Here is a 13,857-nt window from a genome sequence, read left to right on the forward strand (position 1 = left end):
ATTGGCATATACCTGAAGCATGAGAGCATGCGGTGAATGAACAAAAATAGATGGATTATCCTTAGGAGATGACTCGAGACAGAGTTGAGCATCTGTAGCCTTTGGGTTGTACGTGAATGCAATACTACTGGACAGCTTGCCATCATACAGCAGAGATTTGTGGTGTTCAGCAAGGAGCAGGTCACTTTCTGCTTTGAATTTGAAAATACCCTGGGAAAAGGCAGAACATTTTCACTTTTAGTATCCTACCTCTTATGTAAAATTCATGCTTTTTTAACTAAACAGATTAACTCATATGATCCATAGCTAAATGGGACATCTGTTTCTTTAATAACTGTTCCACTTGCTAGTTGTTTTGGTATTTAGAATAAAATGCAGGTTAGACTTACACATATGCAACCAAACGCAAATATTTTATATTACAAGTTCTGAGTTGCTGGGTAACAAAGTGACAAATGTTCACTGACAACTCTGTGATGAACTTTAAATCTTATGGCTGTGTCATACTAAGTCTGATTTGGTTCTTTTAGTATGACGGTGCAAGCTGGCTTATTTGAGTACATTGCATTGCTTTTGATCCAATCCCAGTGCAAAGCAAGCAGAGCTCTGTGTACGTGCACCTTAAGTCACGCACAAAATTTATTAAAACTGCAGTTATAACTACAGCCTCTGCAATGTCAATCAGTGTGAAACAGGTCTCGTATCTCTATTCTGAATTAGGTACAGGCATGGGCTCCTGAAACTTGTTAGTTCCATTGCACAGTATGCATCAATTACATATGGAAATCACTTCAAATTGACTACATTACAACTGGCCCACTAGTAATAATGTTAAAGCTTCACTTTGAAACGAAAAGACCTGATTCTGAAATTACTGCCTGTTGATGTAATTCATCTCATGTAATTTTACAGCTTCATTTATTTTTAAATCAGACATTTTCAGAACATTTCTATACTAGAATACCTTATATCCAGGGCCAAGCTGGTATATTGCAAATATCTGTGCTGCATTTAGAGCTTCAGCAAAGACATAAACTGCTCCAAGTTGCCCACAGAACACCCGATTGGCATCTGCAGTTTCTGAAGAGCCCAGGAAACATTTGTCAAACGTCTGAAAATACAGTATATCAGTTATTCTTTAAAAATTCAGATGTACATTTCATGCAACATTTTCTTAACATATTGAAATTCTTAACTAAGACAATGCGTGGAAGTTTACCTACAGGGAAGGGTTATTCATTTCTGAAAGACAGATCACTTCCATACATCAATTGTTTGCCATTGCATAGACATTCCAAAATTGGGAGGTGGGAGAGGAAGGAAGAGATAAGTTACAAAAAAATGGACCCAGTATCTCTAAGGTTTTTTTTAAAGATTATCGACAGTGCATTATCAATGTATTCCCCCTTCCTTTTCTCCTCATCCCAAGACGAAGCGCACAACCTACACATAGAACATCAGGACCTTTTGACTTGGGAGGTTTAAATCTCATTAAAGAAACAGGAAGTACAGATCTTAAATAAATTTAAGAGAATTTATTTCCTACAATTGTGTCATAAAATGAGCGATAGATTTCAATTGCTGAGAGAACCAAGAAAAAGAGTTGTGGAAATCTACAACTGCCATAGTATTAATAATAATCCTTGCATTTGATGAAGTGCTTACAAAATGTCAAAACATGTCAACGAGAAGTTCAGCGACCATTTGTAGGCAAACAGAGCAGCCAATTTCCACATACATGTGCATAGTCTGTATGGGTGAGGATGTCTCATCAATCAATAGTGCCTTGGAGTACAGCAGACTTCCAGGAACCAAACTAACAAGATCACTAAAGAGGACTGACACAATTCTGATCAGTTGTGTCATCTTGGCAGCAACTTAGCCAATTCAGTGCTAATGAAACCCCTGCTAACCTCTCAGCTCCTCTCCCTCATTCCCTCTCCCCCAAGAATAGTCATAATACATCTGATGAGCATGTATATGTCTGAGCACTCGCAAGGTGGATAGCAGATACCAGGAACTCCTTGCAAGCTGCATGATGAGCAATACAACTCAGCATAAAATGTGAGGAGAATCGTCTTAAGCGCACCCGTGGAATCACATCACTACCCGTTGAAAGGTGATTCCACCAACTGAGGTGTGTCAACCAAGGTGGGCACCAATCCCACTGAAGGTATGTAGCATGAATAGGAAAATGCATTCAGGAATAAGGAAGAGGAATTCAAAACATTTCAAACCAGACAAACATAACATATTGCTTCTCCAATCCATTCTTCACACAAAAGAAATCAATCCTGAAGTATTTAACATTGCTTACCTAAATCTAATTTTACATTGAAATATTTACTGTGCACATCCATAAGATCATAGATTCCAGTTTAAAAAAAAGTTCAGTTTTCACACATGCTATAGAGATCAAGTACAAATCCATCATAAAAATAAATAAAATACATTTCTTCAAATTGCATTTTAATTATACTTACATCACTGGTATTCACAAGCCATGTAATCTCTCCAAAAGAAGCCAGTTCACCATTCACATAGCATCGGATCTCACTGTTTTTCCAGCGATTGTAGATGTGCACTATTGTCACCATGTACCACTGTAAGAAAATGTGTTATTTTAACTTTGCAAAGCTTTAAGCATAAACCTTGGATCATTTTCTACAATCATAATAATCCATTTCTACATAAAAAGATACAAATTACAGTTTTGGGTAAAGGCACAATTCTTTTTCTAAAACCACAATACAAATAGTTTGTGAAAAGTTCAGCCACATACAACACTGAATTGTAACTAGACTGCCATTAACCCTTCTCTAATTATCATTTTTGAAGACTAATTTTTCAAGATTCACAGAATGTGGAGCAAGTCAGCAAAGTCCAAAATCAGGAGACCCAAGAGAGAAACAGCAGTATTACAACAACACAAATTACATTTGTATAGAGCCTTTTACATCAGGAGGATGTCCCAAGACACTAGACAGACAGGGATTTGGACCCAAGCAGGGGGTTGGAATCAGTAGTTCACTTGCGTGTAAGAGTGCACAAATGGAGGCAAATCAGCGGTGGAAACTGATTATTGTAGGAAAATTCTAAAGAAATGCTCATTCAAACCAGCTACAAGTAATTCAGATGACAGCTCAGTTGGTAAAGCACTGAGTCATAAGCCAGAAAATCATAGATTTGACTTCCGGTCAAAGTATCTTGCTCAGAAACAGTTAAGGTCCTACAAATGGTCAAAGAAGCAAAATGGAAATAACAGTTTTCCCACCCATTTTCTGTCCTCTGACTTCCTAAGCTACCTGAAAAGTCTGCATTTGATACATTAGCTGAGGACAGGATTGTGCTTAGCTCTGTTCATTCTTTCCTCTCCCGAGTTGAATAACCTATTAAAAATTTATGGTCTGGTCTCATACAAGAAGAATGACCACTTGGTTCAGGTATCAGAAGGTTTCTGGTGCCACAGTACTTTCAAACAAAAGGAAAGAATCCTACTGTAATGAATGGAGAAGCTATAACCGATCAGTGGCACGGCCCTCCCCATAACTGACACTGTTTCAATAGCTGCAGAGGCACCGCCATGAGGCAGCAATGTTGACAATATAAAAATATGTGGTATCTACATTGAAAGAACTTTTGCAGAATAAATTTAATCTCTAAATCATTGTTTTCTTTAATAATCCTTGCATTTGATATTGCCCTTAAAAGGCGCATCAGCTTGGCTTAGTTAGTAACACTCTCACCGCTGAATCAGGAGGTTCTCGGTTCAAGCTCCACGTCAGTACTTTGAACTCACATAGTCTTGGCTGACATTCAAGTATATTACTGAGGTGTGCATTGTTTGAAGTGCCGTTCTTTAGATGAGACATTAAACCAAGGTCATGTCTGACTGTTCAAATGGATGTTAAGGATCCCATGGCACTATTCAAAATATCCAAGTCAATAATCCCCCAATACGATTGGTTATTCCTTTCATAGCTGTTTGTGTGACATTGCTGTGCAAATTAATTCCCTACAAAATACAGTCACTGCACTTTACAGTAAATTCTGCGAAGGACTTGGAGACATCCTCCTGATATGAAAGATGCTATCCCAAATTTAAGCATTAATTACTATTACTAATAAAACATCTCAAAGAACTTCACAGGTAAATTAAGTCAATTGCATTGACTATTTCGAGGCAAACCTATCAACCGATTGGCACACAGAAAATTCACACAAGGAACCATGAAATGAACAATAAATTTAACTGGATGATTATTGGCAGGACATTCGGGTAAAAACTTCCTTCTCTTTTCAAATAGTCTCAAGGGATCTTTACCGTCCATCTGAATAGGCAGGCAATGTCTTGTTTTTTTAAACAACCAGCCTGAAGGACAACATCTAGGGCACTGCACCACTCACTCAGTTCAGGACTGCAGTGCCAGCACAGGCAACTAGGAGGCTTGTTGGGGAGGATGGGGAGCTTGAATCTACAAACCCAACAACAACAGCAACAACAACTTGCTTTATACAACACTCTTGATTAAAGATAACATCCGAGCACTTTACAGTGACAGGGTTAAACACCGAGCAAGCAAGGAGAGAAGAGGGAATGACCAAATAAAGAAGTGGGTTTTGAGATGTGAAGATAGATAAGGGGAGGAAGAGCAAGATAGAAGGATAGAGTTAGGAGTTTCCAGGGGTTACAATCTGAAAGCTCAGCCACTGATGGGGTAGAATACATGCAGCAACCAGAGTTAGCCAAGCTGAGTGGGAAGGCGGAGGGATAAGGCAGAAGGATGTCAGCGATACAGAAGTGCTAGGACGTGGAGGGATTTGTAGGTTAGTTAACGTACAAGCATTTCTGACCAACAACCAGTGCAGACAATTAGGTTATATTCTTGTTGTGTAATTAGCAACACTTCAATCCACTGTAGTGCATAAAAAATCAAGATTCCAAAATACTGGTTGCACAGCAGGAGGAAACAAAAATTTAGATTATAGTAATCGATAGCATTACTAGTGTTCAGATATTACCAGAATTGTGTCTACCCATTATAATGGTTCAGGTGGACTATAACACTACGTTAAAGAGCAGTGAGTTTTCCAATTGCTATGACATAAATATGCACCAAAAATTAACTGCGTTATTTTTCTTTTTCCTCAGCTACAGTTCCCTATTAAACATGGTAAATGAGGTTTGTCATGAGTATGAAAACGGCATATGCCCAACTAGCTCCTTACAATGATAAAACAAGATAATTCACAATTTCACAACGTATATTCAATTGATACTAAATACACTAAAACAAAATCTGTTGATCAGGGTAACTTAGCAGCTCAATTGAATACTTGCCTTTTGTGGTTTGAAGTCATACTTTACACAATGTTGGAATCCTTTCCCTTTTGATTTGATTGAAGTCACAATTAAACAACCACCAACAAAATGAGCAGAATATCCAAGCCCTTTGTTTGTACGAAAGCTGAAGAAAAAAGTACAAGTAAACATATTTAGCTTTACATTTTCAATCTGAAGGTAGATAGATCAGTACACATAAAAACTGTCAACAATGCAGCAATTGAGAAAAATCAATATGCTGAGAATATTGTAAGTCTATTATATCTTCAGGTTGCTGTTAACACCAATGTGTTAACACCAATGTACAACATAGAAAAAAAGAGCATTGAGCATCACTCAAGCATCAACTAAATATTAATAATCCTTACTTCATTATAAATGTCTCCATTCAGACCATTAAACAAATTCATGGGAATCGTCCAATACAAGGAGTTAAAAATAAAACAAAAGCACAAATAAACGATGTCAAATAGAAAAAAACTTTGAATTTTTTCTGCTCCTTTGAAAAATAAAATGTTACAGTGAGCCACTTTTTATTACCACAACATTTCCTGAAAACCTGTCCTTTCAACTTGCACATTTCTACATTGGTCAGCCTTTTGGTAACTTTATACCACCAACATATACTGCTGCAACTAAATCATCACAGATACTATTCTACCGCAAGAGTTACAGCCCTACAAGTGAGAGATGACCTTTACATTCTAACTGGGTCAATGCATGTCTCGCAGTCATATGTAGGAAGAATACTGGCTACACTTCGGTTCTCAGTCCTTTAACTGATCAAGCAGCTGAGCACCTTTACCTATACAGTCATATTACAGCAATTGTCAAAAAAGTTGAATACATTTGCATTTTATTCTTCACTACCAGTGAAATTTGCTTGTCTTCTTTAATTAAATTTGGTCACTTCTCGTTAGAACACCTAAATTGAATCTACAGAAAAGTGCTTCATCTTGTGGAGAAGGTAAATGGGAGAGAAGAATTTAACAGAAACAAGAGTAGCACTGGCAATTCGCATGGAGACTTTACTCTACCTTCTGGAGGCAAAAATATGGGGCAGGAGAAAACAGTAGGGAACGTTCTGTACACTTACCAGTATAAGTAAGGTTTGTCTTTATCAACATTAATGTTATTCAGTGGATCCATTCTGAGCCACGTGTGAAATGTAAAGCCATTCTGATATGGCCACTTAGCAATGGGAGGTAATGCGATGGCCTGAAACAAGAAAATATTCTATGAAAAAAATGTCTCAATTTATCCAAAAATAACAATCTGTTGAAACTCTTCATATGAAATTCTGATTATTCAATAAGAACTCACAGCAGCACTCTTCCCAGGAAAACTGAAGAAGGCATCTGGACCCAGTCTCTGTGGTACCTGTTTCAATACTGTCAGTAACTTCACTGCATGTGGAGGCTGTAAAGAAAGAATTTTTTTAAAATCCTGACTCAAAGTCAAATCCATTCAAGGTTATATAAAAATGTGATTTTGCCTTAACATTAGAGATCTGGACTGAGCAACTAGAAATAAATGTACATTGTAAATATGACCTGTAGTATTTCCCCATATCAGCATAAATGCAGCACAGATATGGCAATGTACATAACAGTGAAGAATGTCGAATGAAGAAGGTCGAAATTACGTGCTGCTATAATATGGTTGGATCGCTACATGTTCACCATATACATTAATAATTTGAATTCAGGTATAGGAGGTACAGTATCAAAATCTGCAAGTGACACCAAACTGAGGGTGGAGTGGGGTAGGGGTAAAAAACAAATTGCAGAAGAATGCAGGAAGACAAACAGGCTAGCAGAATGGGCAGACAGACAAAAAATGAAGTTTAATGTAGGAAAATGCAAAGTAAGCTGTCCATAGTCTAGATCAGGTGGTCCAACTGGCCCTGTCGTCCCCTCCCTCCATTTCATGTGCCCCGCCCCGCTCCCTCCATAATCCATAAATGTTATGTTATGTCTCTGGAAGCGGAATATTTTAATATAAAATATTGCATATGTGACTCATAGACGTTTCTCAAATAGGGCATCTAGATGGCTCTTGGCAGCCAAAAGGTTGGACCACCCAGGCTGAGATGATAGGAATCCCAGAGGGATAAAGGAGCAAAGCGATCTGGGGAATTAGATCCACAAATCTCTAAAAGTATACATATATATATATATACAGGCAGATAAGGTCAATACTATTTTGGTGAGGTGATGTTTAATATGTACAAAACCTTCATTAGACCACATTTGAAGTACTGTGTCCAATTCTGGTCTGCAGACTATAAGAAGGATATAGCAGTTGTAAAGAGTACAGTGTAGGTTTACAAGGATGATACCAGGGCTGCTATTAGGATGGACTGGATATGTTTGGACTTTATTTTGCTTGAGAAGAGACATTTAAGACGGGATCTAATAGAGGTGTTTAAAATTTTATAAGGGTTTGGCACGGTTAGCATAATTAGGAAGCCCATAACAACAACAAGATTACATTTGTACAGCGCCTTTCACGTCAGGAGGACATCCCAAGGCGCAGGACAGTGCACAGCATTTCAGACTCGAGCTGGGATCGGGAGGGGGAGAAGGGAGGGGAGGGGAAGGGGGGTAACCGATGGCATGGTCAAAGAGGAGACACATATGTAAAATGGATCTAAAATTTAGGGGGGTAATTTGATGCAGAAGATAGTGAGACTGTGGATTTTGTTGCCTGAAGCGATAGTTGAATCAGATATTATAGATGCATTCAAGAAGAAACTAGACATTCACAGGAAAATAGAAGGGTAGGAGAGGGAGTAAGTAAGGAATAGATGGAGACAAGTGGATTATATAAACACCAACATGGGCTGATTGGGTCTGTTTCTTTGCTACACATTCTTTATAAATCTTTGTAGATCAGGTTCAAATCCTTCCCATACATCATTATGATTCGACTACAAGACACTGTTGTACACGAGTATCAATTGAATACTATGACATTTTCTAAGAAATAGTATACATCACTATTTCTGTATACACAATTGAAAATTATTTTTTCAAGTAGTATTGTTCAAAAACTGATGTTACACCATATCAAATAAATGTTTCAAAAACCTTACCCATTGTCCTTTTTCTCCTTGTAGCTTCCCAACCAACAGTTTCAGCTCACGGACTGTGATATTATAACAAGCCAGTACTCCTAACATTTCAACCAACAGATCTGCAAGTGAAAGAAAGCATTTTGTTGAAAAAGGATGTATTTTATGGGGGTGGGGATTTGGTCAGCTGGGTGTCTAACACGAAAAGAAACCCATCACCGTGCTTATGTGCATCCAAACCAGAGTTCAACATCTGTATGCCACGTACATTGAATTTTTTTTGTATATCTGGAACAGAATGTGCACTCTCTCCTTGGCTCTTGCTAACCTGTGTCTAATACTTTCTGGAATCAGGTAAACAGGTATCCTAACCAGCTAAAGCTGCATAGCTTGTTTTTGACTTCCTGTCTGGAAAGCTCTCGCTGCTTATCAAGCAAGGATCATCCTATCGATGAGGACTTTGGCTTGCAGCGTTAATAGGAGCAAGGTGGGAAGAATCCCTGCTCCCAGTGATCAGTCTGCCCCTCCAAATACTGCTGACAAGACAGGCTGGCTGGCCTGTCATCAGCAGTGCCCTGGAATATTGCGGACCCACCTGCCTCAGGAACCATTTTGCATACAAGAAATAGGTGAGGTCCCAGTAAAGACCCGTGAGGCACTCTGATTAAAGTCTTATCCCCAAAGATATCCAAAAACATTAGTTTGTGAAAGAGACTTTTGGAAGTCTAGGTACACTAGACTTGCCACAGTCAAAAACAGCTGAGATTGGGCAAAAAAATCTACACCTTCCGAATCCATGTTAAAGTACAAATCAATTTTAAAAATTAAATAAGTTTAATGCGTCTCAGGAGGGACGAGTTTATTTCAATTAAATACCAATAATTGATGCTGTTAGTAAATGCACTACTATGCCACAAAACTTGTAGTAAGAAATCAGAAATTCTTGGTTTATTAGACAGCTGCATTAGACAAAACACATTTAGCGTTCAGACCGCTCAATGCCAAAGAGTAGAAGGTTTTGCTTCATTAAGCAAAGCACTGTTGTTCATTAAACAAAACAGCTGTTGCATTTATTGGAAAAGGATGGTTTCAGTAAAATTCATTTTGCAGTCAGTTTAAGATACTAGGATTTGATTATTCGGAAATCTGTAGAAGCTCACTTTAGGAATGTTCTGTTACAATGTTCAGGGGGCTACCATAAGAAGTATGCAGAGATAATGGATTTTAACTAATACACTATCAATTACACCTGCTGAAAAAGTTAATTCACAACTGAAATCTATATGGAGCAGGTAGAAGGCTAGAAAATTTCAGAGACAAACCTCTTTTTTTAAAAAAAAATCAATCATATTTGTTAAAGTCTTCTTTTCTGCCCTAACTAGGTAGACTATTTCTTGCTGCAGGCCATTGATGAAAGCTATCGCCATACGTACCTGCTATCATATTGTCAGCTTTATCAATTCTCTTCAGAACATGTTCAATTAATCCAACATCTGTGCAGGCCTGTAAATTCCGAATACTTTTTCTAAGGATTGCAGTGAATATGCTCCAAAGTTCAGCCCGGCAGGTAACATCACAGTTGTCCAACAGCTCCACCATGCAGGTAATACTTTCAATGTCTTGGATAATGAAATTCATTTCTAAATCAAACTGTCCTCCAACAAGCTTTAAGAAGAAAGGGAAAATAGGAAAAATAATTAAAATATAGCTAATACGATTTAATTTTATTCACATTAAACATTTACTCCAGATCAAATTCACATGCAAGCTTGAATGCACATGAGAGGTACGTTTCATCAGCAATGTATTCACAGATGTAAATTATTTGTGTAATAAAGTGGTTATTTTTGTGCATCAAATGATAGCCAAGTGAAATGTTTGGCTTTCCAATATTTTGAAGATTCACGTGTGCAATTTTCAAAATTCAGGGACCGAGGTGGGACAACATCGAAAAGTACAAAAGGTATTGCAAGGATCACTTTATTCTTTTTACTCTAATTGAACAAGATCTGTCACCAATCCTGAAGTAATGCTGATATTTCAGCATCACGGTTCAGCAAGTTTTTACAACACAAATCAATTTAAAAAATTAAATAAGTTTAATTGTTCGATCGGAAAATCATTGCCTGATACAAAGAATACAACTTACAGGAGCAGCAAAGAGCATTAGTATTAGATGTCTAAATCACAACTGATAGCACAGATCACGATGGTTTTCTATTTTTTTTCTACACATCAAACAACTTTTAAGTTCCAAAACTAATGAAGTTATCTATAGCGCAACAAAAAATGTTGCAGACACATCTCAAATGAACACAATTGTTATAGGTGCATTTTGTTTGGTCAGCCAGTGCCTGACATGCAGGAAACCATCACCACGCTTACAAGTACCCAACCCAAAGTCCACACATGTATGCCATCTATGTACAAAAACTGTCCTCTTCTGGAGTAGAATGTGGCTGAATGGAATGAGAGATGCACCTTTTGCTGACCCAGTTCCTGAAGCGTTAGGTGGAGGCTGGCAAACTGCAATAAAGGTCTTCCCACTTGCACAGCAGCTGCTGCTTAAGCTCCACGCGACCAACTGGTGGAACAATCACTCAATGGAGAGGGGTTGTGTGTCCCAGCCACAGACAGGAAGGTGGTGGCAATGCTTTCACGTATTTCATGCTGAGCTGTGTGTGTTGTCACCAAGAAGCTCGCTGGGAGTTCCTGAAACCCAACATCCACCCAGTGAGGGCTCAAACCCGCGCTTGTCGCACGTCAAATGACCAACTAATGACGATCCTTCTTTGAGCTGCAGAAGGTGAAATTTGGCAACAGAAAGCAGAATCGAATCAACCCTCTGTGGCAGTTTCGGTTGTCCAGGTTTAATTTCAGCAGTCTGGGAATTAACTAATAATAATAAACTAATGCAGGGAGTGAGTTTTCCTCTTACTAGTATGACTGTATATGCCATTACTAATTGCACTATAAAACACATCAGGCTTCAAGAGTGACAAGGTAAAAAATGTGACCAATGTTCCGTGGCAAAGTGGTAAGACATTTTGGCAGTAACACGTATATTTTTCCTTTACTTTAATCCCCGCCAACCGAATTTTCAAGATGAATAAAATCTTTTGAAGGGTGAAAACTTTCCGGACACCTTTACAGATATGCAGGGAATGAAAAGAAACCTCTATACTCACAACAGTCCAGAAGAAAATAAAGTGCTTTTTTTTCCCTTTTAACCTTAATCACACTTGCAATAGGAGCAAAATACTTGATGGTAAATGATGTTTTGCCATGTCTAGAACCAGTACGAATCAGGACCAACAAGGATTGTGGGAGGATGTCACTCAAACATGTCATTTCCATATTTTGACACGTTCATCTGACACGTTGACCAGACGAAGAGCTGCCCAGGCAGATAGTTTTCACCCTTCAAAAGATTTTATTCTTCTTCAAAATTCAGCCAATTGAAAGGCAAACTGGACTGTTGTAAGCATGGAGGTTTCACTGCCAGCCCTCCAAGGTGTCAATGAAATGGTTTTGATTCAATTTGCCAGCCTTTATCTTTACCAATACAATTCAAAAGTTAAGGAAACAATATGAACATAACACGTTTGCATATATGTAATCTTTCCTTCATATTTATCCTTTATTTGATCTACACTGAAAAGAGACATGTCCCATTCAAATCACTTTGGCAGCAGCCCGTGTAAAACAGGAAGGTGGAATTGGGAGACAGCTTTGATCACAGCCATTTCTTCCATAGTAAAAGATTACCACCACTACCTGAATTCTTAAAATTTTCTTCAAAATATACTTTCAGTTTCTAACCTAAAATAATGCACTGAAGAAATCAATTTAAAAACAATTGTATACTCTTTTAAAGTCTTTTAAATAGGCTCTGAACATGTGTGCATCTTTACTAGATGCCCTCCAACTACGGAAATGGTATTGACATTTTTAATAATTCTGCCTCGCTTATCTCTCGCTTGCTTATGACTCAGAAGTAAAAAAAAATTAATCCCAGTTGCTGAAGGAAATTTCACATGACTTAGCATCATCTGAAATGATTAACAATTACTGCAGTACATCCGAAGGAAAGGAGAAATAGAAAAAGATGCATTAGAAATTGAAATACTGCAAAATTTAATTGCAGATATTCAGAGTATTACCACAAGGTACAATTACTAAAACTTCTTCCTCACTAAGCCTAATAAAGCACCAAGAGGATGATGTCAACTGCAGTTTAAATTTAAAAACAAGCAGTACGAAATCTAATTATAAGCAAGCACCTTATTCCTGAAAGTATTAACGAAAGCTGGAATTTGGCCTTGATCATCATTCCTGCTGCTTTATATGTGGTCTGAGAATTTACACTGTTCAAGTTTTAATCATACATTCAATTTCACTTAATTAATCCTTCCATTTAATATAGCCCCTATGATGTTGAAACATCTCAAAGAGCTTCACAGCTATGAGCGATTGATAAACCCTGACAATGCAAGATACTGAACAGAGTTGAAGGTGAAGCAATGGGTTAAGTGCTCTGAGACGCTACCCTGCGTGGACGGTGCTATATAAGTACAAGTTGTTGTTAAAAATGTTTCCATAGATAATTTAGCTTGTTCATTTGGGGTCAGAATCAGAAACTCCTCAATGCTGTAGAAGGTACATAAAATACAGAACGAATAATACTTATGAACTCAGGTTGAAAAAAATTCCAAATAATTTAGCAGAGGGCAAAGGTGAATAGTGGGTGAATACACAAGGGACCAGACATTATTCCTAACCCAGACTGATGGGATGAAAGTCTTCATCATATGAAGCAAAGTAGCAGAGGAACATTTCCAAGCAGTCCACTGGTTTGTGGAATACTTTAACCAGACTTGGTATTAGTCTGGGAGACCAGTTGAGTTGTGTCATTTTAAATGCACTATAAACAATTTTAAAATGATTGTTTCAACTGGTTTATTTGATCCAAAATAATTTTACTTCATCCTTTCCTGCATCCATGCTAATTTATTGAACTATAGCTTGTTACTGTGCTACCTTATTTGAATTCACTGAAAAAAATCTTAAATTATGCTTTATAGCAATAACTACAATAATATCACACAGATCATTCACGTTATTGAGTAGTGACCTTATCCGAGTAGTGTTGATTTTGGGACTACGCTGGCTTAGAAGGGGCGAAGGCCAATCTGGTTATGCTCGTCCCTTTTCAAGCCAGCACGGTCCAAACGCAGGTCAAGCTTGCGACATCCGAGACCTGTGTGCAAACAATTCCTTTAAGGATCCGAGTTCCTGGGGATGCAGCAGAGAGGCTTCCTCTGACACGTTTACAAAGTCCAGGATCAAGCAGTGAAGTGGACCTATGGCAAACACAGAAAGTGCCTGCAGGGAGGGAGGGCTACACTGATATGTCACAAAGTACCTGGAGGCAGAT

At 38.0% G+C, this 13,857-nt stretch overlaps 1 protein-coding gene across 2 annotated transcripts in view; it reads right to left on the reverse strand.

Annotated features, from left to right (window-relative positions):
* The window catches only part of lrba (LPS responsive beige-like anchor protein), a 430,270-nt gene that overhangs the window by 382,906 nt on the left and 33,507 nt on the right, over positions 1–13,857 (reverse strand). For both annotated transcript variants that reach the window (XM_007904022.2, XM_007904021.2), the window contains exons 2-9: positions 9,854–10,085; positions 8,442–8,542; positions 6,668–6,763; positions 6,441–6,562; positions 5,342–5,468; positions 2,484–2,603; positions 965–1,111; positions 13–210 (exon numbers count right to left, since the gene is read on the reverse strand). In XM_007904022.2, the coding sequence (XP_007902213.1) occupies positions 13–210; positions 965–1,111; positions 2,484–2,603; positions 5,342–5,468; positions 6,441–6,562; positions 6,668–6,763; positions 8,442–8,542; positions 9,854–10,085 (1,143 nt within the window). The remainder of the gene's footprint in view (positions 1–12; positions 211–964; positions 1,112–2,483; positions 2,604–5,341; positions 5,469–6,440; positions 6,563–6,667; positions 6,764–8,441; positions 8,543–9,853; positions 10,086–13,857) is intronic.

Source organism: Callorhinchus milii, unplaced genomic scaffold, assembly GCF_018977255.1.
Source record: "Callorhinchus milii isolate IMCB2004 unplaced genomic scaffold, IMCB_Cmil_1.0 Scaffold1, whole genome shotgun sequence".
Taxonomy (NCBI): Eukaryota; Metazoa; Chordata; class Chondrichthyes; order Chimaeriformes; family Callorhinchidae; genus Callorhinchus; species Callorhinchus milii.